Source organism: Notothenia rossii, assembly GCF_949606895.1.
Source record: "Notothenia rossii genome assembly, chromosome: 8".
Classification (NCBI taxonomy): Eukaryota; Metazoa; Chordata; class Actinopteri; order Perciformes; family Nototheniidae; genus Notothenia; species Notothenia rossii.
This window is the reverse complement of record NC_136906.1, coordinates 76,897,634-76,921,377: the sequence shown is the minus strand read 5'-3', so window position 1 is coordinate 76,921,377 and position 23,744 is coordinate 76,897,634. Positions and strand designations below refer to the sequence as shown.

The following is a 23,744-nucleotide window of genomic DNA, read 5'->3' as shown; positions in this document are numbered from 1 at the left end:
CCATTCCCACAACAATATACATAAAGAAATGGCATATTTTGAACATAGTTTGAATGACATAATAATGATAAAAAAATGTAATCGTTTGACAGCCCTAATTTTTATATAAATGGATCTGGACAAAAAGAGAGAGAATCTTTCCTCCTGAAACTTTCAGAGTCTCTTTACACAGAGGGGACACATGTTGATGTAGAAGAGACATGAAGAAGAGGGGACACATGTTGATGTGGAAGAGACATGAAGAAGAGGGGACACATGTTGATGTAGAAGAGACATGAAGAAGAGGGGACACATGTTGATGTGGAAGACTTATAAAAGTGCATTTTGCATAGTAGGTCCCCTTTAAATCTGACGGTAGATGGAACACCTCTCTGTTAATATAAGTTTCTTCTTGTTGACGACACACAATTACATTATCTAGGACACATAGATCTGATCACGAGGATATTATGAGTTAAGTGATATTCGTCTGTTTAGTGTGTGTGTGTGTGTGTGTGTGTGCGCGCGTGTGTGTGCGTGTGTGCGTGTGTGCGTGTGTGTGTGTGTGTGCGTGCGTGCGTGCGTGCGTGCGTGCGTGCGTGCGTGCGTGTGTGTGTGTGTGTGTGTGTGTGTGTGGTCTTCGGTGTGTACGTACAGTATCTGCAGGGCGGAGATCTTGTCTTTGAGCACCTCCTGGGCCTTGTTGAAGTCTGACAGCATGTTCTGCGTCTCTCTGCTGTGGACGGCGCTCATCTCGGCGAGCTCCCTCTCGTGCCTCTTCGTCAGCTCTTGTTCGTGAGCCCTGAGGAGACAGAGGAGGGGATGATGTCGTTTCTAAGTGCAGGTTGAAATCACTTAACAGGACTCTTTAAACATGTTAAACCTCCCCTCGAGTGGAACTTACTACAAACAATCTGATCTGGATGAAATTCTGAAACAAGTGGCCGTAGTTCAAGAGCAATGAAAGAGGCCTGTATGGATAATAAAAGAGTCATCACCGTGGTTTATGTGTTCAGGTGTTAATAATAATAATAACAACACATTACATTTATAAAGCACTTTAGGTGCTCAAAGCGCTTACAAGCAAGTAAAACAAAATAACAACAAAAGTAGAGGAGGAATAAGGGCAAGGGGTTAGTTGGTTAGGAGTTGAAGGCAAGAGTGAAAAGGTGAGTTTTGAGGGATTGTTTGAATGATGTGAGAGTGTTGGCAGATCTGACGTGGCTGGGGAGGGAGTTCCAGAGTGTGGGGGGGGGGGGGGGGAGGCTGCTGCGAAGGCCCTGTCACCCCAGGTCCGGAGCTTTGTCCTGATGGGCTGCAGTAGGTTAGCTTCAGCAGACCTGAGGCGACGAGTGGGGGTGTGTCGTTGGATGAGGTCACAGAGGTAGGGGGGGGGGGCAAGGTTGTTGAAGGCTTTGAAAGTGAAAAGTAATATTTTAAAGTCAATGCGGTGTTTGATGGGGAGCCAGTGGAGGTCATGGAGGATAGGGGTGATGTGGTCGGAGCGTCGGGTGGAGGTGAGCAAGCGGGCAGCTGAGTTTTGGACATATTGAAGTTAAGGTTGCAATTCAATAACGTAAAAATGATCCATTACAAGTGAGTCCTTTATTCAATTGCTATACATTTCAGAAGTATTATCAGCTAAACTGACTACATTCTGTAACTAAAAGCACTCATTCAACCGTTATCTTTGATTTATTGTTAGCATACTTGTGAAGCAAAATGTAAGTAATATCAAATTGGAATACAGTAAAGCACAAAGATGACGCTCTGCAAATGTGCTTTTTTGTTACCTGTGTCTGCCTGTTATTATGGACACATTGTTATTATGCACAATATTCTTCTGCTACATAATTAACAGACAATCTGGGTCATATTAAAGTTTGGCGACCATGGCTTCAAAACCCAGCTGTTCAAACTGGCATTTTCTTTATAATCTGTACCCTGTGTCCTTTTGTGTCCTTCTATAGTCCATTCCCTGTTGTTTGTCTTGTCTCACCCCGGCTGATACTTCACTAAATCCACTGTTTTAATTGTTCCCTATATTGCCCCTATGCCCGGTAAGGTGTCCTTGGGTGTTATGAAAGGCGCCCCCCAAAATAAATGTATTATTATTATTATTATGGCTGTTATGTGCTGTTTTTTTTTATTACAGAACTAGTGTTATACGTCATGTAATAAAACAAAAGACAGTTGTAAGAATAAAGCGATACCAGTAACATCACAAATCAAGCTTTGACTAGATTAGACAACCAACTGACAAAACACCACCAGTGTCTCAGGAATAGCACAATAAAAGTGTGGCATTTCCCCCTTTAAGAGTTAATCAGGAGCTGCAGCCTCTCCTCTCCCTATCTGTTTCTCAGGAGAAGCGGACATAATGGATTGTTCCACAGAGGAAACGTTGGTGAGATTAGAAAAAGGGAGAATGAATTCCTCGAGCATAATAACAACATACTATCGATGGGAGTTTGCAAATAAAATCACAACACCAAACGACATGAATGTGTTATTACATGTTACAGTGTTTCCCATACATTGATTTATTTGTGGCGGGCCGGCACAATTAAATATCGTCCTCCACAAATGGATCTCATAACAAAAAAAATTATTATTAATATTTTTTATTTTTTGGTGGTCTAATGGATAGTGAGGTGGTCTGATGATCGGAAGGTTGCGAGTTCAAATCCTGCCTGGAACACCACTACTAGTGTGCCCTTGAGCAAGGCACTTAGCCCTCGGTTACTCCAGGGAGAATGTCCCTGTAATTGGTCATTGTAAGTCTCTTTGGAATAAGGCGTCTGCTAAATGCCTGAATTGTAAATGATATTTTTGGGAGAATAAGCCCCACGGATCCTCAACTCTGGTGTGTTTCACTCACTAACAACGCAACACAGAGCAACAAGATCGGAACTCGCATGTATTATCTTATTTGAGGGGGGTGGGGTGGATGCATGGACCACCCGAATAGGTTAAGGGGCCTTTGGCTTTTCTTGCCGGGGGAGGGGGGGGGGGGCTTGCGGTGCGGTGCCTCCACAAATAGAATCAAGTTCTGTGGGAAAAACTGATGTATGTATTATGTAAAGCAGGATTACTGTTGAGGGCTTTCCATACCAAGAGATATAGCAATAGGTTTTAAAAATAATGACGTGCAAATCCACACTCTGCTTACATTGGTGCCAAAACAAAGCATCGATTTAGTCATTTTCAAAAATGTACAGCCGAAAATGTAAATGTTAAATAAGTTTAATTTTGATTTAAAGGTGTTATTAGACAACGATCTTTAAAGTGGACCTATCATGCTATATTTGAAAAATATATTGTAGGGCCATTCCTATATAAAACATGTCTGTGACGTTTTCCTTTCAAAATACCAAACAGATCACCCATTGTAGCCAAGCCTCATACTGCTCAAACCCCTCTTTTGAAGCCCTGTTAGAGAAACACGGATCTCGGGTCCTTAGCTTGAAAAAAAAGAAAGAAGAGGAGGCGGACATCAAAAAGTGCATTTTGCATGATAGGTCCCCTTTAAATCAAAGACTCCACACTTCAGATCGATGTATGAGAGCATGCATAAAGGCAAAGAAAATACATGAATATGGTATGTATAATGTAGCCTGATACAAACAGGAAGTATGTATAAATTCATCTTCTTATCAAAAGTATTCAATTTGAACAAGTAGAAGGTTTTACTCTGGGAGGAAAGCAGCTGAAGAGAGAGGAGGAGGTTGCAAAATGGGAATAAAAGATGAGAATAATTAAATGAAGAGGAGAAAAAGTCTGATGAAAGGGATGTGAGGGATGAAGGAGAAACAGCGCTGTCTGTCTGCCTCTCACTCTGACTGGGCCAACTCTCCCCGAGGGGCGCACATCTTATCTCTCTCTGCTCCCTCTTTATTTATTTATTTATCAGCCTATTTTTATCCCTGTGACCAGGATTCAGACGGGGAGTTATGTAACTACAACGGGAGAAATGTGCTGCACACGGGCCTGAAAGCAGAACGAGAGAAAGAGAGAGAACGCATATACATACTGTAAAGACTGGCAGCGCATTCAGTAACCATAGAGAGAGAAGCACCATGGGAACACACACACACACACACACACACACACACACACACACACACACACACACACACACACACACACACACACACACACACACACACACACACACACACACACACACACACACACACACACACACACACACACACACACACACACACACACACACACACACACACACACACACACACACACACACACACACACACACACACACACAATTCAAACACACATGTAACGCCATGATTGATGCTAATGAGGAGCTGGACCAAATACAGAGCTTTAAAAAATGTATAAGATGCCGCAGGGGGCAACATGATTATGGATTCCAATTTGCTTTTACCCTAAATAACCTTCACATCCCTTAATCAATGAGAGAGAGAGAGATTTGCTACGCCTCTGTTTTCTGTCTCTTTCATGTCGCTGTAAGGTTGCAGAGACTATCGTCATCCCTATATAATAATGATATTATGCAACATGAAATGATGAGGGGACAGCAGAAAGTGTGAGCATTTCTGAGTGGAAAACCTGGTGTCAAGGCTATCCTGAAACATCAGTGCTAATAACGTGTTGCTAATCTTGCTACTTCAACTTGTACACTTGAAATAGATGTGCATCTTTTTGTGGAAAAACATTTACTTTCTTTCCGATAGTTTAATGAGAAGATTGATACCATTCGTGTCACAGTACGTTCGATACGGAGCTGGAGCCAGGAGCTAATTAGCCTAGCCTAGCATAAAAAAAGCTAGCATGGCTCTGTCCACCAATACATCTCTTGCCAAATAGCACAATGCAGCACAATAATATAATTTATTTTGTTTAATCCATACACAAACAATAGTGTAAAAGTGACATTAGCATTATAGCCAAGAGTGCTAGCAAGATTTATTAACAGTTGTTTGTCAATAAATAGTTATAACATGGAACTCAACAACCGCAAATTGTACATTTTTCAGACTTGCTTTTGTACGTCTTAAAAAAATATGACACAACTGTGAGTTTTACCCGTGTTTAGACAGAAATAAATGGCGCATCATTTGTTCGAAGTAGGCTACTGTTCAGACATTAGCTTTAAGCTAGCAACCAACTCACCTGTCTGATTCCCTTTGTTGCCTCATCTCTCCACAATTCTCAGGATAAATTGGATTTTTATCTTAAGTTGAAATGCCTTTTGAATTTATATAACATTTGAAATTCACCTCCTGCTCTATTTGAACACAATTTGAGGTTTTGGTAGGCAAAGGATTCTTTTATTTCAGGCACAGCATGGCTATCAGTTTTCCCAAATCCAGTCTTTAAACTAAGCTAAGCTAATGCTAAGTTAAACACACTTCGAGTTTTAAACACAGAAGCAGAGGTATCAATCTTCCCACCCCCAAATCAGTGAATATGAGTCAACAAAAACAAAAACCTAAACACCAGCTGGTTCTCAAAACTCAAAGTATCAAACTTTACCACCAGAAAAAAACCTGTTTTGCTTTTGACTAATGGCAGAAGCACGAAGCACTAATGGTGGAGCCAGAACATAAAAACAGCACCATATCTAAAGTGTTTACAGCATAAAATACAGGCAAAGAAAACATAAAATAGGAAACTCAAGGACCACTACACTGCATTCATGGGAGAGATATTCATCAGTGTTGCCAGGCTACAGTGCATTAAGACGAACTGCTTTGTGAACACACTGGCTCATCCACTCATGTATTTCCTTCAGACAAATTCAACATTATTAACATTTTAAGTATTTGAAAGAATAGCAAAGAATATGTATCAGAAAGATAATAGAAATATTTTAAATAATACCCATTACACAATGCAACAATTAAAAAACCTATGCATTATAATAGGGACTAATAAACACATATTCCGATTACAACATAATATATAATTATATAAAGTTTTAAGATAAGAATGTGATGAATTTTTTTGTGATCATTTTTTTTTATTGAAAAGTTAATTAAAATAAATAAAATATATATATAATTAAATGGATTCCAATATAATTAAAAATATATTTTAAAAGGTTTGTTAATTTATACATTTAAATTTAAATATCTGAAAAATATCTGTATCCTCTTTTTGAGAACTACTGACAAATACAAAATAAGATTTGTCATCTTTAAGATGTTCAGAAGCGTCATTGGCTGTAGTTTGAACCACTGCCACGATACAGTGCAGTCTCTGAGAGTGGTACTGATGGTACTGGTGGTACTGGGAGAGGTACTGGGAGTGGTACTGATGATACTTAGAGTGGTACTGATGGTACTGTGAGTGGTACTGGTGGTACTGGGAGTGGTACTGGGAGTGTCACTGATGGTAGTGGGAGTGTCACTGATGGTACTGGGAGTGGTACTGATGGTACTGGGAGTGATACTGGTGGTACTGTGAGTGGTACTGGTGGTACTGGGAGAGGTACTGGGAGTGGTACTGATGATACTGGGAGTGGTACTGGTTGTACTGGGAGTGTCACTGATGGTACTGGGAGTGATACTGGTGGTACTGAGAGTGGTACTGGTGGTACTGGGAGAGGTACTGGGAGAGGTACTGGGAGTGGTACTGATGATACTTAGAGTGGTACTGATCGTACTGTGGTACTGTGAGTGGTACTGGTGGTGGTACTGGGAGTGGTACTGATGGTACTGGGAGTGGTACTGGGAGTGGTACTGATGGTACTGGGAGTGGTACTGGTTGTACTGGGAGTGTCACTGATGGTACTGGGAGTGATACTGGGAGTGGTACTGGTGGTACTGTGAGTGGTACTGGTGGTACTGTGAGTGGTACTGATGGTACTGGGAGTGGTACTGATGGTACTGGGAGTGTCACTGATGGTACTGGGAGTGATACTGGGAGTGGTACTGGTGGTACTGTGAGTGGTACTGGGAGTGGTACTGGGAGAGGTACTGGGAGTGGTACTGATAGTGGTACTGGTGGTACTGGGAGAGGTACTGGGAGTGGTACTGGGAGAGGTACTGGGAGAGGTACTGGGAGTGGTACTGTGAGAGGTACTGGGAGTGGTACTGAGAGTGGTACTGGTGGTACTGGGAGAGGTACTGTGGTACTGTGAGTGGTACCTGATCTGCTGGTTGGCCTCGCTGCGGATCTTCAGCACCTCCTTCCCTTTGAGCTCCAGCTCTTTGGTCAGGGTGCTGATGTTCTCGTTCAGGGTGTGGATCTGGTGGTCCAGCTGGGCGACGTGATTCTTCCTCCGGGACACTTCCTCCTGCAGCTCCGTGATCCGGCCCAGCAGCTCTCGCTCCTACCAAGAGAAGAAAAACAGTGTTCATACTTTATTACCCCACGGTGCTAATTGATCAAACTTTTGTTGTTGTTGTATTACTTCTTGACAGAGGTGGGAAGAAGTGGAGTATAAATACTTTGTTACTGTACTTAAATACATTTTTCTGGTATCAGTACTTTACTCCACTACTTCTATTTCTGATGACTTTCTACTTCTTACATGTTGAACCAAAATACCTGTACTTTCTACTTCTTACATTTTGAACACAAATACCTGTACTTTCTACTTCTTACATGTTGAACACAAATACCTGTACTTTCTTTCAGCATGGAAACATTCATTAGCTAACAATGACATTATTGTTCTATTAATATAAAGGGAGGTCAGGTACTCTTTAAAACAGCTGCTAGTTATGGGTACTTTTTACTGAAGTACATTTCAAAGCCTCTTTACTTTGACTTGAGGAAATAAGTTTAGTCAGTACTTCTACATGTACTTTTACCAGAGTATTTTAAACGTGAGTATCTGTACTTCTACTTGAGTAAAGGATGTGTCTACTTAACTTCAGGGAGAATTTACTCTTTTGAAATGTTTCCGCATAGCAAATGTTCACCTACTTTTATTATGGTATTTATTTTTACCACGGTTTTGTACCAACTTGATTTTATCACACGTTAGTTTGCCTCTTCTATTTAATAAGTTAGCTTTCTTATTTTATAAATGCTTTCAATTGCAGTGTGCTTCTTGTGGTTTTAACTCCTGATTTTACTTGAGACCACAGTTGTGTCATCTTTACACAAACTGAGAGATATCTAAAATTAGACACTATGGTGACAAAAAGCTGCATCACAGAACATATTCATCCTGTAAGCATTCAGTGTTTCTGTTTATAAGTGGCCTGTGATATAAACTGAAACTGTTCTCGGATGAGATATACTGTATAATCTCAGGCTGTTAAATGGTGGTAATTAACACATTAACTTAGGTGTTCCCAAAGTGGGGGTCGCGGGACCCCGAGTGGGAATGCGAGATGATTACAAAATTAAAATTAAAAATTAAAAAATGATTTTTTTTTGTTGATTTAAAAAAAAAATTATTATTATTATTTTTTTAATTATTAATAATAACGTTTCCATAGAAAAAAAATTCTTTGTCAATCCACTAGCGCAGTGTAGCACCCCAACCCCCCCGTCGACAGGGGGTCGCCAGTCTCTGGCACTGTTATTTTGGGGGTCGCGGGCTGAAAAGTTTGGGAACCCCTGCATTAACTGGAAGTGAATCATTAACATTCACTGTCCCACAATGCATTGTAACAATAACTGTAGCCTTGGCCCCTGATATAAACTGAAACTGTTCTCGGATGAGATATACTGTATAATCTCAGGCTGTTAAATGGTGGTAATTAATACATTAACTCAGGTGTTCCCAAAATGGGGGTGGCGAGATGATTACAAAATTAAAATTAAAAAAAAAAAAAAAAAAAAAAAAAATATTTTTTAATTTTAAAAAAAAATGTTTTTATTATTAATAATAACGTTTGCATAGACATTTTTTTCTTTGACAATCCACTAGCGCAGTGTAGCAACCCCCCCGTCCCCCCGTCCCCCGTCGACAGGGGGTCGCCAGTCTCTGGCACTGTTATTTTGGGGGTCGCGGGCTGATTAACTGACAGTGAATCATTAACATTCACTGTCCCACAATGCATTGTAACAATAAATGTAGACTTGGCCACTATGCTGTTCTCATAAATGCACAGCATGGTTGTGTATAACAATATGGATTGCACTTGACTTTAGTACTTTAAAGGGCCACTTTACAAAAGAGTGTTATGACATCTCTTAGACCTTTGATTTGTAAAAGGGATAAGTGACAATTCAGCTGGTTATTATGTGTAAAGAGGAAGGGTTAGAGTATATCAAAAGGAACCTAGTAAAGCTTCAACATATCAGGATTAGAATCAGAAACAGATTTATTACCAGGTAGGTTTAAACGCACGAGGAATTTGACTTGAAGACTCATAATGTTTTCTAAAGTTCTCCACGGCTCTGAATGACGTCCATGCCGACCAGCGATCTAAATGACTCACGCGCCCCCGCAGAGCGTCTCTGTTTCTCATGACTCGAGACTCGGGGGTATACAAGTCGTGATTTCAAAGTGAGAAATGAACGAGTGATTGTCTCAGCGGGGAGGCAGAGAACAAGGCGTAGGTTCAATCCAACTCTGAAGACGTGACACAAACTGACTTTACAACAAGTCCAGTTTTACAAGAAAGCATAAAATTATGTTTTTTAAAGCTCTAACAAAATCCCAAAATGTCGGTACTGGCTGATTAGGAAATATGTTTTGAACAAAGTACTTGAATGGACAAAATGAATTCAAAGTAGTAATAAATAAAGTGTTTTTCTTGATAAATGTCTAAGCACTAAATGTTTACGAAAGGACTTTTTGATCCTATGCACTTGTGAATAGAGTCCAGAGCCTCTTTCAAGAAGAGATTGAAGGGCCATCTACTAATGACCATGAGCTGTGAACCCTAATTGAATTTGATCGCATGTTGTTTTGTCGAGAGCAAAAGCTAATGGGGATCCTTAACAAACATAAATAAAATTGTTTACGCTATACAAGGTTTTTGTCAACATAAGTTAAATTAAATCACTTTAGAGGATTACATTACATTGCTTTTAGTTTTAATAAGTGCGTTCGACCAACAAAGTACAAACTTGAAAAAAACAGAATCATATAAGTACATCAGGTTTCATAGAGCCAAACATTTCAAGTGCTACTCAACTGGCTTTAGATAAGCCAGTCCTTTGTTAGTATATAAGTGCTTTGTTAGTAATTCTATCGCTCGAAGTGGAGTCCAAAGAGATGAGTTTTCAGTCAGCGCCGGAAAGTGTTTAAGCTTTCTGCTGTCCTGATTTCAATGAGGAGCTCATTCCACCATTTTGGAGCCAGGATAGCAAACCCACGTGGTTTTGCTGATGGGAACTTGGGTCCCCCTCGCAGTGCGGTTGCAGCGAGCTGTTTGGCTGATGCAGAGCGGAGTGCACGTGCTGGGGTGTACGGTTTAACCATGTCCTGGATGTAGGAAGGGCCAGATCCATTCACAGCATGGTACGCAAGTACCAGTGTCTTGAAGTGGATTCTAGCAGTTACCGGAAGCCAGTGAAGGGAGCGGAGGAGCGGCGTGGTGTGGGAGAATATAGGAAGGTTGAAGACCAGACGAGCCGCTGCATTCTGGATGAGCTGCAGAGGTCGGATGGCACATGCAGGCAGACCAGCCAGGAGGGAGTTGCAGTAGTCTAGGCGATTTTATCATCTGTATCTACGAACCATCAACATGCAACACTGCCAACTTAAATCCACATTATAATAATAAGAAAAGTGGACATTGTTTGCCGGATTGATCATTATGATTAGAGACTTTAACGGAGAGGAAAAGTTGTTTATATATTCTCTTAACTCAGATTAAATGTTGTCAAACTATAGTCTGATAATGATTCCCCCTCTGCATAAATCTCCCTCCACTTAGTGATTGCAAAGACAGTGTTCAAACAGCCAAAAGCTTTAATGGTGTTTAATAACTTCGTGGTCACTATCCGTCTCTATCTGAGCGTCCCTCAACATTTTAATTGAATGTGATTGGTTGATTTCTGCCGTCCATAAAACTAGCGGCTCAATTAAACACAATGGGGACAGGGCAGATTAATCCTTAATGACTCATTTACTCATTTCACTCGCCATCTCATCACACTGCTGGCTCCATTCAGTGCAGAGAGGACGCACAAAGGCAACACAATAATAATAATAAGAAAGACCTGAAAGCACACAGGAAGAGGACAGCAAAAGAAAGGAGTAAGCAAAATAAATGCTGGAGAGAATGTATTGAATCTGGACTATTTCCAAAGTCCAATTCAAAGCAAATATTGTCTGTTTGATGTTCACAGCAGGGAGATATAACTGCAGTTTTTGGGCAAAGAGTCTTTTTTTAAAGGGTCCCTTTCTATTATGCTAATTACCCGGTTCATATTTATATTTTGTGCCTCTACTCTTTTAAACTTTTGCAGACCATGTACATACACAGAGACCTTTATCACACGCTACAGGAAAAGGGAAAAGCACCAAGTGCATAATATATTTTTTCAAATCTGCCACTTCCTTACAGAGCCCCTCCTCCAACACACACGAACGCGCACATGACCAATGAGGGCACGGGATAAGTTTGTGCACAGATGGAAGGCTGACAGGCAGGTAGGTCATCCAGTTACTTTAGCCGGGCCGGCTCAGATGATTGGTCGTGCTTTTTACAGCGCCACGGCTTCCACAGATGACATTTTTTTATGGATTTGTTGTCAAAGCACTTCAGATATTCATTGCTATCGGGATGTTAAGAGCATTCCATGGAATATAACAAAAAGTGTTTCTGAAGTGAATTACCTACCCCACCTTTAATCAAATGTGAACATCTAAAAAAACACTTCAAAGGGTGTATCATAATCATAAGCCATACATTTATATATTTTTGTGAATAAACATGTATGTATTAATTGTTTCTTGGACCAGGGAGAGCATAATAAGCATTTTTATTCTGACTGTAAAACTAGCCCTTTAAAGAAATATTTTTTTGGAGGTTTTAAAGTGACTTGACATCATTAGCCATTATCAGTCGGCCATAAATAGACATTTAGCTTTTAAAATCCATATAAATCACAATAAAAACTGCAGATTAAAGAGAAAGAAATATAAAGGACAGGGGATTGATGATTAGATGAGCTGAAATGACAGCACTTTTAAGATATTTGACATATTTTGATAAAAAAAAGTTATTTTAAGTTCAGAGACGAAGAAGCACTTTGTCAAAAACACTAAAATCTACATCCTAAATAGAACAGAGTAAATAAGTGATGTGCAGAGACGCTGATGATGTGATAATTGATCAGACAGCTCTGTCAAAAACAACCCACACACACACACACACACACACACACACACACACACACACACACACACACACACACACACACACACACACACACACACACACACACACACACACACACACACACACACACACACACACACACACACACACACACACACACACACACACACACACACACACACACACACACACACACACACACACACACACACACACACACACACACACACACACACACACACACACACACACACACACACACACACACACACCATTAGTCCCTTCCTCCCCGTCTGTTAAGTAATTGGGAATATAAAAACATTATTTATCGCAGCGTGAAGACTGTCTGCAGCTGAGCCCTAATGACTCGAAGCAGGAGGTTTCAGTTTACGTGCCATCAGGACTCTGGCTTGGTAAATATCTCTGAGTTTAAAAGTTGCACTTGTTGTTTTACTAAATAAGGAAAATAACTTGTTGGGTTAAAGTGTGTGTTGTGAAATCTGCTGGATTATTAAGAAGCAAAGCAGGAGATAATGGCAGATGGCTAAATGAAGGAAGTTTGCTGTAAAGCCACTGTTAAATCACAATGGCCAAACAGTGAAATGTGCCTAAAACACATAATATAACTTCAATGCACCGAATACTAACTAATGCTAATCCTTTGCTGCTTGTTTTTTTAATGTCTCTCAATCTTTGTCCTCATATTTTGTATCTCTCGGCTGATTCTCTGCTGTAAAAATGACAAAAAATACATCTCACAAAAACAAGAAAAGGTGTTTAAAGGGGACCTATCATGCAAAATGTACTTTTGTGCGTCTTTTCTACATGAATATGTGTCCCCGGTGTTCCAGGGAACTCACCAAGTGTCAGAAAACACAACCCTCTCTATTTTCCTCCATACCCAAATCTCTTAAAAAGGGGCTGCAACGGATCTGATACAGACTGATCCAGATTTGAACACTTCTATGACGTCACAGAAGTGGCGCTACGGCTATTGGGCCAACTCCACCAATCAGGAGGAGACAGCCACGGACATTGCCGTTGGAAAGCGCTGGAGACGCTGTAGTACATATGCCAGGCCTGTAGATGGTGCTGTTCTCACAGAATCAGCCCATGATGCAAAGACAGTGTTCAATTGAGCGAAATGAGGAATGGCTAAAATGCATGATCTGTTTGGTATTTTGAAAAATAAAAAGTATAAAAATGCCTTATATAGGTATGGTCCTACATTATATTATTCAAATATAGCAGGATAGGTCCACTTTAAGGTAACTTTGCTGAAGCTGATTTGTGCAGATGGTTGATAGTATTTAGTTTAGTCAGCCTACTGCATCTTCTCTTAAAGGTGCCCTATTATGCTTGTTGGGGTTGTCCCTTTCCTTATAGTGTGTTATATAGGTTTTAGTGCATGTAATGATGGGCTAAGGCTAAAATCACTGTGTTCCCTCCAGAGACACAAACTCCGCCCCTGCCTGAAACGCCTCCTTTGGACTAAAATGAGCATATAACGGGCCCTTTAAGTAATTCTAGTACATAAAGAGGGAATAGATGCATTATTTAAATGACAAATGGACTACTTAGATCTATTTAGGGGACACATCAACCTTGTGTACTGCAGTCGAGACTCAACTATGAGACATTTTGCTGCAGGAATCGATTGAAATATGAACAATTTCCCCTATTTTTCGCTGCAGCGTTATGACTGACAGACTGGAACACTGGTGAATTAGCCTTTTATTGGCTCCCTATCGCCGTGGCAACAGTAGATGAGAAGGTCTGATGGCGGACAGTGGGAGAGAGGAGACCTCCAGCTGTGCAGCTCTCAGAGAACATCTGTACGACGAGTAGCAGAGAGGAACTCACCGTGTTCAGGGCAATTAGTGAGATTTACAAGAGACGCTGAGAGGGTCACCTGCTGAGTGTGTGTGTGTGTGTGTGAGAGAGAGAGACAGAGAGAGAGAGAGAGAGAGAGAGAGAGAGAGAGAGAGAGTGTGTGTGTGTGTGTGTGTGTGTGTGTGTGTGTGTGAGTGTGTGCGTGCCGTGTGTGTGAGTGAGACAGAGAGAGAGAGAGAGTGTGTGTGTGTGTGTGTGTGTGTGTGTGTGTGTGTGTGTGTGTGTGTGTGTGTGTGTGTGTGTGTGTGTGTGTGTGTGTGTGTGTGTGTGTGTGTGTGTGTGTGTGTGTGTGTGTGTGTGTGTGTGTGTGTGTGTGTGTGTGTGTGTGTGTGTGCGTGTGAGCGTGTGTTTGCGTGAGAGAGTGTGTTTGAGTGTGAGTGTGAGTGTGTTTGTGTGTCTGTGTGTGTCTGTGTGTGTCTGTGTGTGTGTGTGTGTGTGTGTGTGTGTGTGTGTGTGTGTGTGTGTGTGTGTGTGTGTGTGTGTGTGTGTGTGTGTGTGTGTGTATGTGTGTGTGAACTTGTTGCAGCTGGTATTTGAGGCGCTATGGCTATTTCGTTTCTGTGTGAAAATCGGTAGAGATTTCAATGAAAGACTAATTAAAAAAACTCAATAAAATATAATATCTGAAACCGTTTTCTAGTGATTTTGATCTCTATAAGTATTTTTTAGGTATATATAAAAACAAAAGTGTCATTAAAATGTAACAAAAGACTTAACTTCCAAGTGTGCAAGATGTTATATTTAAGTAGCTTGTTTTTTCTGAGAGTATAAAGTACAAAAATAAATACATTCTTAGTTGATCAACAATCTATTATTGACTCATCGCTCCAGAATCACCTCTGGTTGAAAACACATTTTCTAACAAATGATTTTCATACTTTTTGTTGTTAGCATTTTTTAAAGCAAAAATAACTTTATATATGTTTGTAATCTCCTCTCTGTATGGTAGTTTTATAGTGGTACAGTATGCCACCATTTTATTGGATTCAAGCTGCCTTCATACGGGACCAATGCAGCGTGTAATCCAGTTTGATTTAATCTCATTGCTATCAGCCTCACTGTTTACCTTTGCTTCACAATAAAAGCATTCAACTGGTGAAACACTGGGTGGCTTTTATTGTGAAGCAGTCACAGGAAACACAATTAGTGATTAAAATGCTTAAATCAACAAGCACTGAAATCTTATAAACTATAACTTTACGTTTTTTAATACCCCATTCAGTTTGACTACAAACAGCTTTCTGCAGTTGTTATCAGCGAGTCCATCATCCACCAAGTGGGTATTTCACTTCCTGAGTAGTTTCCTTGGAGCCAGTGGGTGATGTGTTAGTAAAAATAGTGAATGTGTGAAACAGAGGTGTGGATTTATCTCAATATCACAATCTTATATTTAATTAGAACGTTTTGTGTGACAGTAGCTTTGTTTCTAAGGAGCTTTCAAAACTGGTTTAGGAGTCCACAGATGATCAACTCTAAAGACTTAGGTTTTTATGTTTGCAGGTGTATTTTTCAAATGTATATTAGTATTAAAGGTCCCCTATGATACTGTTTTTCATCAACATATCACAGGTCTCAGATATATACAGAGCCTGTCTCTGATTGGCTGAAACACAAAACAGATCATGGCAGCATTACCCATAATCCCCTCTGTTTCAGCCCTGTTTCCAAAGTGCTGATTCTCTGTCTGTTACTTTAGATGAAAATAAGGAGCCCCTCCCCGAGCCCCTCCCCGAGCCCCTCTGAGAGAGATTTATTTACAAAGAACTCAATGGTGCTCTAGGAGGAGATTCAGGTGATAAGGTGGGGAGGGGGGTTACCTTGGTTGCTGATTGGCTAATGGTGACACAAGACAACACATCGTTATGACATCATAAAGTGGCCAAACTCTGATCAGCTCATTTTCAGACAGGTTTTTATAGAAATGGATCAAAAAGAGAGAGAATCTTTGTTCCTGAAACTTTCAGAGTCTCTTTAGGTTAAATGTTGATGTATAAAAGACATGAAGAAATGGATTTTGCCTAATAGGTGACCTTTAAATCCCAATCGATGTGTAGATGTCTCCCTGGTAAATGTCCTACCTGTGTCCGGTTGTTCTCCAGAGTTTTCTCCAGCGACAGCTTGGCGACGGCTGCTTCCTGTTGGTGCGCCTGTCTCAGGTGTTCGATGGCCGACGCGTGGATGTGGTTCAGCTCTGACCGCAGAGAGGCTGGAACGAGAGAGAGGGACACAGTAAGAGTTAATGATAATTATGACAATGACAATTCCCTTCTTTGGACATATTGTTACTGCTCATTATAGTATGACATTTCAACAGTAAAACTGAAATAAAATACAAATAAAGTTCATAAAAATTGAATAAAAAAAACGCAGAAGTGGTTAAAGTCTTAGTAAAGGGTATATGCAGGAATCCTGAAGTCAAATTTAATTCCTTTTAAGACCCTTTCCATACATTTTAAGACCCCATCACCACTTTGAGTTTTAACCGGTTACCTTGACGACACACTTTACCTCACATTGACTATATACAGTATTGATTGTAAGATAGCACAACTAAACAGCTTGTGATAACTCCTTATCATAATTCAGATAGAACAAAGCACAAGAGAATGAATTGTGTGACCAACCCAATGCAAGGTTTATTAGAAAAAGAAACCATTAGAAAGTTTTGATTTAGGCATTGTTCCCAAGAGACGCAAACTTGAGGAAATGAAAAATAAGAGAAGTGAGAAAGGGCCCTCGTCTCGATTGGAAAGGTCGAAAGTCCATCATCAGTACGCTTTTCTTTTCTTTTTCATGTTAGAAACGAGTTGGCGACACTAAGAATAAGATATGTTTATGTAGCAATAATACATGACATATTTTTTTAAATGTCTCCACTACCGATAAAAAGACCGATAACGTTGGAGTTTAACGGAGCCTAAAACACACGTGATGACGTCATCAACGAATCGACGACTGAATCAGTTGAGAACTAATTTGGTCATCGATTTTAATCAATTAAGTCGATTAGTTGTTGCACCCCTAGTTGCTAGGATAATGTATTTGTTCAGGGCTTTACTCTGGCCATATAGTAGTTATGTCCGAAATCGTATCTTAAATTGTATTTAAGTATAGTCTGTGGTTGCATTGTGATGTGATTGTGTTTTGGTATTGATTTCTTGTTATTGTTAGTGTGGGGGAAACTTCTGAAGCAATAGGAGTCAGGACTCAGAGAGACACGAGGAGAGCTGGAGCTTTGATGGCAAACACTGACGGTTTATTTGGAGCTTTGAATGGAGAATTCACAAGACATGCCACGGGCCACGGTCTGACCACACGGTTGAGATGCCAAATCAATTCTGAAGACCCCTCCTCTGTAGCTCCAGGTTTTAACTAGTTCAGAGTGGAATAATCAACGTTCTTCAATAGATAGACTAAACAGCTGAGGACACTGAATCACATTTGCTGTCGCTTATGGCTCGGGGTCATCTACGCCCCGAGAAGGATGTGTTCCTGCTAGGGCAGCCCCTCCTTAAGGGAGATAACGGCTGCGTCAGAGGGCGAAAGGTAAACATGTGGGGCGAAATTATTCCCTGACAGTTTGTGCTGTATATTTCGCTCCCTTGAAAGATTAATTAAATTAATACATTTCAAAACTTAAACACTTTTTGAAAAGTTTCTCTCTCTTGAATTAAAGGCAGAGCAAGCAGTTCGTCTTTTTTATGTTCTCTAGTTTAAAAAAAGTTTGCTCATTCACTGATTCGAGGCCAAACAGGCATCCTTAGACCACGATCAGTTCTCTCAAGAGAAACGTAACTTGTATGTTTTCTACTTTTCTACTTATTAATGCTGTTTATTTCTATTTTGAGATGTTTACATTTTAGAATATGTTTAAATTCTACTTATGTGCAATGCCTTGTTTTTTATACTGCTGTAACTCAAACATTTCCCAATTTGGGATCAATTAAGTACATCTTATGTGATCTTATCTTAAAGGTCACATATCATGCTATTTTTAGGCAATAGCATAGACATGTTTTTTATATATTTGTATATATTTGAGACCTATGAAGTGTTTTGCTTAAAATACCAAACAGATCACCCATTCTAGCCATGCCTCATATCCCGCTGTTCCACTTCCTGTTTCAAAAGTGCTGATTTGGGTATAAAGCTTTAAAAATGTATTTTAAAAAAAGGAGGGGTCTGAGCACATGCGGAACCCGGCAGCTACTGTCTAAACTAAATACTGCCGTGATGAAACGCCATATCATGGATTATCAAGGATTCTCTCTGAAACAGTATGGAGCTCAAAGGCTTTCTCTCTTGCCGGTTATACCACAAGGTGAGTTCCTTTTTACTTCCTGCTTCTTCACACACATGCTCTCCAGTACAGGTTAGGCTCTGAGTGTTAGCGATGCTAATGTAAACACCGACCATATTACGTCCAAAACAGTCGGCCATTGTTTCTGATAGCAATGTTTCTGATTGGGCCGTGGGTCCACATTTCAGATATTACGTCATATCGGACGCAAATCTGGATCAGCTCCGTTGTTCCCCCGTTTTTAGAGATTTGGGTACGGAGGAAAAGAGAGGGTTTCATTTTCTGACGCTGCGTGAGTTCCCCGACACACCGGGGACACATTGATGTATAAAAGACATCAAAAAGTGCATTTTGCATGATAGGTCCCCTTTAAAACTGTGTGTCATCTGCGTAGCAATTCAAATCTGTATTGAACTGATGACATTTGTACAGAACAAACGAGAGCACACAGCTCGTCTGCACATTTGAGACTCAGTAATTTGAAGGCTTGTTACAAAAAGCCTCCACCGACCTTTAGTGTGCTCGCAAAAAAAAAGAAAAGTGTTCATTAAAAGCGAAGGCCTTTTTATTGCAAAATAAATAAAGAAAGCCTTTTTTTATGGCCGTGGCTGCTTTTACCCAAGTGGCCTTTAATCCTCACTCCAATGAACAACTTTCCTCCAAAACAGTCTAATGGCTTAGAAAAGCATAGAGAGGGGGCACACACACACACACACACACACACACACACACACACACACACACACACACACACACACACACACACACACACACACACACACACACACACACACACACACACACACACACACACACACACACACACACACACACACACACACACACACACACACACACACACACACACACACACACACACACACACACACACACACACACACACACACACACACACACACACACACACACACACACACACACACAGAGAAAATGAAGGGAAGTAAGAGGGGGGGATAAAGTGAGAAGGTAATGAAAGCATGTCAGGATGTGGGAGTGAGGGATGGATGTGAGCGGCTCTCTGGTGTCAGGACCGGGACATGAAGGTTAATGGGAGAACATTTATCACAGCGCTGGTGGGTCCAAACTGAAAACCAGCGAGATGTGTCAGCACTTTACATTTCACTGCTGATATACTAACTGTTCATATCCTTTATTACTTTATATCAAAACACAGGCTGCACACTTCAGAAAGCTCTCTTATTCCTGCATTGAGTTGAGAAAGAAAGCAGGGAGGAAGCCTCATAAATCAGAGAACATCCATCCATAGTACATCTATTATTACAGGCACATAAGAGGCACAGTGGCTTCGATATAAAATGCTTTGTGGGCTTTCTCTGAATTTATAAGTTTGGTTTTTTTAATTCTTAAAAGGCAGTGAATGCAGACATTTCCAAAATTAATGGTTTTACAGAAAAGTTACAATTGGTGGACCATAAATAATGAATAATAGAGCATAGTGAAACACAAGGCTTCTCCATTGTCCATATACTTTGCATCTGACATAAACTTCACTTAACATTTGAAATAAACAAAAGTAAATAAAGGAAACATCACTCACAACATTCCCTTTGTAGTTTTAAGCCACAGAGGTTTTTAACTGCTTTAATATATTTAATACAAATAAATTATAAGATCCCACAGCCATTGAAATGGCAGTAATACACATGCACAAGCTGTTGACTTTTTAATGGACTAAAACAGATTTCACAGTACACTAATTAATGTATCAATAAATACGATGAAACAATATAATACATTGTTTTATGAAATGGGCTGTGCATATTGAATACTTTTATATTCAAGTACATAGTAATGGTAATACTTGGAGTCAGAACTTGAGAGCAGGACTTTTACTTAATTAAATAACTTGTACATTGTGGTATCACTACTTTTAATAAAGTACATTATTGGAGTACTTCTTCATCCACTGTTTATAGATTTGATGAGACCGTGATATGGCGTTATGCTGCCTGTGTTTTGTATTTTTGTGAACATATGAAACAGTTTCTTGAATCACGACCGTATTCAGGTAGAAACACGTGTACTTGTACATCTGGAAGTATCAGTTTTATATCAGTTTTTACATTTTGAAATGTAGCATTTTCCGTTTTAGTATGACTGTTTTCTACCGAAACCCCAAATCTGAGCATTGCCAAGTCATTTTGTTGAAAGGGAAAATGTGCTAAAGGGTGAATCACACACACACACACACACACACACACACACACACACACACACACACACACACACACACACACACACACACACACACACACACACACACACACACACACACACACACACACACACACACACACACACACACACACACACACACACACACACACACACACACACACACACACACACACACACACACACACACACACTCTTACCCAGCATGGCTTTGCCCTCGTCCTCCAGTTCAAAGCGCAGTGTCTGCAGCTCCTGCTCCGACTGCTGTTTGAGCGTCTCGATGCTCTGACGGTGAGCATCTCTCAGAGACTGCAGCTCCGCGTGGTGGTGGTGGCGGAGACGCTCCTCCAAATCCTGAGGGGGGGAGAGAGGGGGAGGAAAAGTTACGGACATAGGAGGAGATGATGGAGTGAGAGAAAAGAAAGATAAAAATGAAAATGAAAAAGTGAGAGAAAGCAGGGAGAGAAAGGGAAGGTTTGACGGGGTTCTATTTGTCCGTTTGAAACATTGGCTTAGTCGGTTGTTTTAAGCTCCAAAAGTTTATTTTTAACAGCAACAAAAAATTTTTTTGCGAAGCAGCACAACTTGAACAAACAAAATAAAAGACCAAATCAGGCCGTCCATCACTCATGGAGAGTAAACATGCTCTGGTGTTGCCTTCACTGCAACATTCTCCCGAGTCCCTCCAGGGCCAAAAGCGTCCACTTTAAACCCATAGCCCCTCCCACAGGCTTACCGTCAACAGGTGACACACTTAAACTCCAAACCACATTGTCAACATAAAAATCCGACCCAAACATAAACAGGTTAACTACCTCTTAACACAATCATTCCCCATAATTAACAAACGCAAAATAAATAAGAAATTGCATGGTTCATTTCACGGAAGAGAGCAGGAAATGTTTGGTGTGTGTGTGTGTGTGTGTGTGTGTGTGTGTGTGTGTGTGTGTGTGTGTGTGTGTGTGTGTGTGTGTGTGTGTGTGTGTGTGTGTGTGTGTGTGTGTGTGTGTGTGTGTGTGTGTGTGTGTGTGTGTGTGTGTGTGTGTGTGTTGGTTGTCAGTAGCGGAGTCACTCTGTGATCCGCTCCGTCACAGAAGGACATTCGCATTATTTGAAATCCTCTATAAGGGCAGAAGGAGGAACTGCCCAGTCAACATACAGTGAATTAAACTGCACTGAAACACCAGCACAGTTTGAGAAACACTTCACCTGCTACTGTATATCAACATGTATTCAAAAACACAGATTATCCTCCTCCACATTTGGAAGAGTTGTCTTTAAGAGGTTTGCAGAAAGATTCCTGTGCAACACGAGCTTGACTGTGAGGGAAACTATTGAAAGTCACTCGGCTGTAGACTTCAAAAGATTGTTATATTGAAAGTTGTATCTTAGAGTTTGTGAGAAAGCAAAGGTAAGGTCACAATTGCAATGCTTTCAAGTTGAGAATTGCCTTGACTGAAACTCTACTTTTATAATACTGATAATAAGTTCAATATCATTTCCTTATCTACAGTGAGTGAGTATACAAAAACAGACATATTACAATTTTTGAAAACTGACAAGCACTTTTCTACAACATGTAGTTTCAGGGTATATGCAGGAATCCTGAAGTCAGATGGAAAACCTTTTAAGACCTTTTCTAAGACCCTTTCCATACATTTGAAGACCTCATCGCCACTTTGAGTTTTAACTGGTTACCTTGGCAACACACTTTACCTCACATTGACTATATACAGTATTGATTGTCCTTCCTCCTTATCTTCCAACCATTTGGACGCAGACTTGCATTTCCCCATAACGATGTTGCTTAACAACAGGATGCCATAAATAAACTCCACAGAATCACACTACACACCTACGCAATGATTACATTCAGGCAGACTGTAGAATACAACCTCTTTGGACAATTGATATACTTATTGAAAACAAGCTACTAAATGTAATACCTTGAAAAATTAAATTTAAGACCCCGCGGACACCCTGAGTAACCAGGCCATAGCACGGCTAACTTGCAATACTTTTTAAGAAACACATAGACAACTAATGCTTCTTCGAACAAACTCAGACGCTTGTATCACTGTAATACAACTCTCTGTCTGATAGAGTTGGCTGTCAGCTGGCCTGTGAGAATAAAACTGAGACCAATATTACATTTGAACATTTAGAGCCAGAGCCACAAAGCAAGATAATTGAATTGCGGATATATGATCAAATCTTTTCTACCTATAATCCTGTGTTATGCCAAAATGTACGGCCATTTATTTATTTATTTATTTGTGTTAGCGTGCTATGTTATCAATGTGGATAGATCCAGTTTCTTACCTGTTGTACACAAATGATGTACAGTGTCATGCTACTTTTCTCTCTTCCTCAAGTCAGTCAAACCTTGTGACCCCTTAAACAAAGATAAATCAGGGAAGAGGACGTATTGTGATATTTTTCCGGTGTATATCAGTAGTTAGTGTCTCTACTGTGACATGTCTCCATGCTTTAATGTTCAAAAAGCTCTTTATTTCCCTCATTCTGCCTGTACCTCTTCCCCCCCTCTGTCTGGGTAATACATGCCTTTGCTGACTGAAATCAAATGAAGGAAATGTTACATATTAAATGGAGTATTTGATAGAGTTAAGGTCTCATGTTCATTACCACAGAACCCTTAAAGCACACCATTACAGACACAAAGCTGCTGTTCACACACTCAGATCAAGCAATTTCTGTCAGTAAGACATTAAGATGCCATTTTGCAAATTATAACCAGAGCCCATCAACAAGGAAACGTCTTCAAATGATATTCATAGAAGATGGACGGCAACATCTGCGGCATTTTAATTCACTGATATGAAATGCCTTTGGGAAATGATTCATGGGAGGAGGGCAGCCCTGATTATTCAAATGAATCTCGTTCAGAGTCATCGAACATCAGTCTATGATTTTAAGTGTTCGACGGGAGCCCGTGCTGTTTTTATGGTAACGCTGAAAACAGACGTGGTACAGATCATTAAAGACAAGATCTTAGTGAGTCAGAGGACGAAAAATAATGTTGGTATAATAAGTAATATAAGCTTCCCAGAGCAATACAAAGACAACTATCATTCAGCCTCATTTCC

At 40.3% G+C, this 23,744-nt stretch overlaps 1 protein-coding gene across 1 annotated transcript in view; it reads right to left on the bottom strand.

The window, feature by feature from the left end:
• Positions 1-23,744, bottom strand: part of fam184ab (family with sequence similarity 184 member Ab) — a 191,299-nt gene that overhangs the window by 32,230 nt on the left and 135,325 nt on the right. Inside the window, exons 14-17 of the mRNA XM_079645322.1 lie at positions 20,838-21,162; positions 16,199-16,326; positions 7,119-7,303; positions 635-781 (exon numbers count right to left, since the gene is read on the bottom strand). Coding sequence (XP_079501448.1) covers positions 635-781; positions 7,119-7,303; positions 16,199-16,326; positions 20,838-21,162 — 785 coding nt within the window. The remainder of the gene's footprint in view (positions 1-634; positions 782-7,118; positions 7,304-16,198; positions 16,327-20,837; positions 21,163-23,744) is intronic.